This window comes from Apis dorsata, unplaced genomic scaffold, assembly GCF_000469605.1.
Source record: "Apis dorsata unplaced genomic scaffold, Apis dorsata 1.3 scaffold_127, whole genome shotgun sequence".
Classification (NCBI taxonomy): Eukaryota; Metazoa; Arthropoda; class Insecta; order Hymenoptera; family Apidae; genus Apis; species Apis dorsata.
The window spans coordinates 967,936-968,522 of record NW_006263420.1 but is presented as its reverse complement, the minus strand read 5'-3'; the positions used below and the strand labels follow the sequence as shown (position 1 = coordinate 968,522).

General features: G+C 42.8%; 1 protein-coding gene across 9 annotated transcripts in view; it reads right to left on the bottom strand.

Moving 5' to 3' along the window:
• Positions 1 to 587, bottom strand: part of LOC102675360 (cytosolic carboxypeptidase 1-like) — a 35,399-nt gene that overhangs the window by 31,875 nt on the left and 2,937 nt on the right. For 2 of the 9 annotated variants that reach the window (XM_031509120.1, XM_006612810.2), the window contains exon 1: positions 190 to 581. The exons of 5 other annotated variants lie outside the window; for them this stretch is intronic. In XM_031509120.1, coding sequence (XP_031364980.1) covers positions 190 to 287 — 98 coding nt within the window. In that variant the 5' untranslated portion in view covers positions 288 to 581. Of the gene's footprint in view, positions 1 to 113; positions 582 to 587 lie in introns of those variants that run through there. 2 more of the 9 variants (XM_031509122.1, XM_031509123.1) reach the window with 1 other exon arrangement.

The following is a 587-nucleotide window of genomic DNA, read 5'->3' as shown; positions in this document are numbered from 1 at the left end:
TTTTAACGTTTAATCGTATCCTGAATACATGAAATGAAAAAAAAAAAAAAAAGGAAAAAGCGTGCGAGCATCGAAGCGTCTCGAAATGTGCGATCAGAACGAGGACCGGAAACCTGGCGCAGAGCGACGAACACTAGCAGCACGAAACGCGGAGGCAGGCGTTTTTGTTAGTGTGGTGGCGATTTTTACTCTTCATCCTTGGCATCTTGCGCTTTTTCGTTGTCCCCGTGGCAGGTATCCATCGGCCGTTGGTTCTCCTTGTCGTGCTTTTCCAACACACTTTTCATTTTATTTCTCCAGGGATTCCCAAAAAACACCCTCCTCCTTGTCCTCCTCCTCCTAATTGGAAAAATAAGAAGGGAATCGTCGAAAACGCGGCGTCGAAACGAGAACCAGATTCGATATCTTATCAACGAACGTTCGAACCAATTATCGAATTATTCCTTTTCTTTCTCTCTTTTTTTTTTTTTTCGAAACGTCTCTTCAAATCGAAATTTGAACACGTTTCATTCGATTCCACGTTGTCGACAGACTTCTTATTTCGCTCTCGTGACGAATGGACAAAAGGCACGGATAATTTTTTTGTT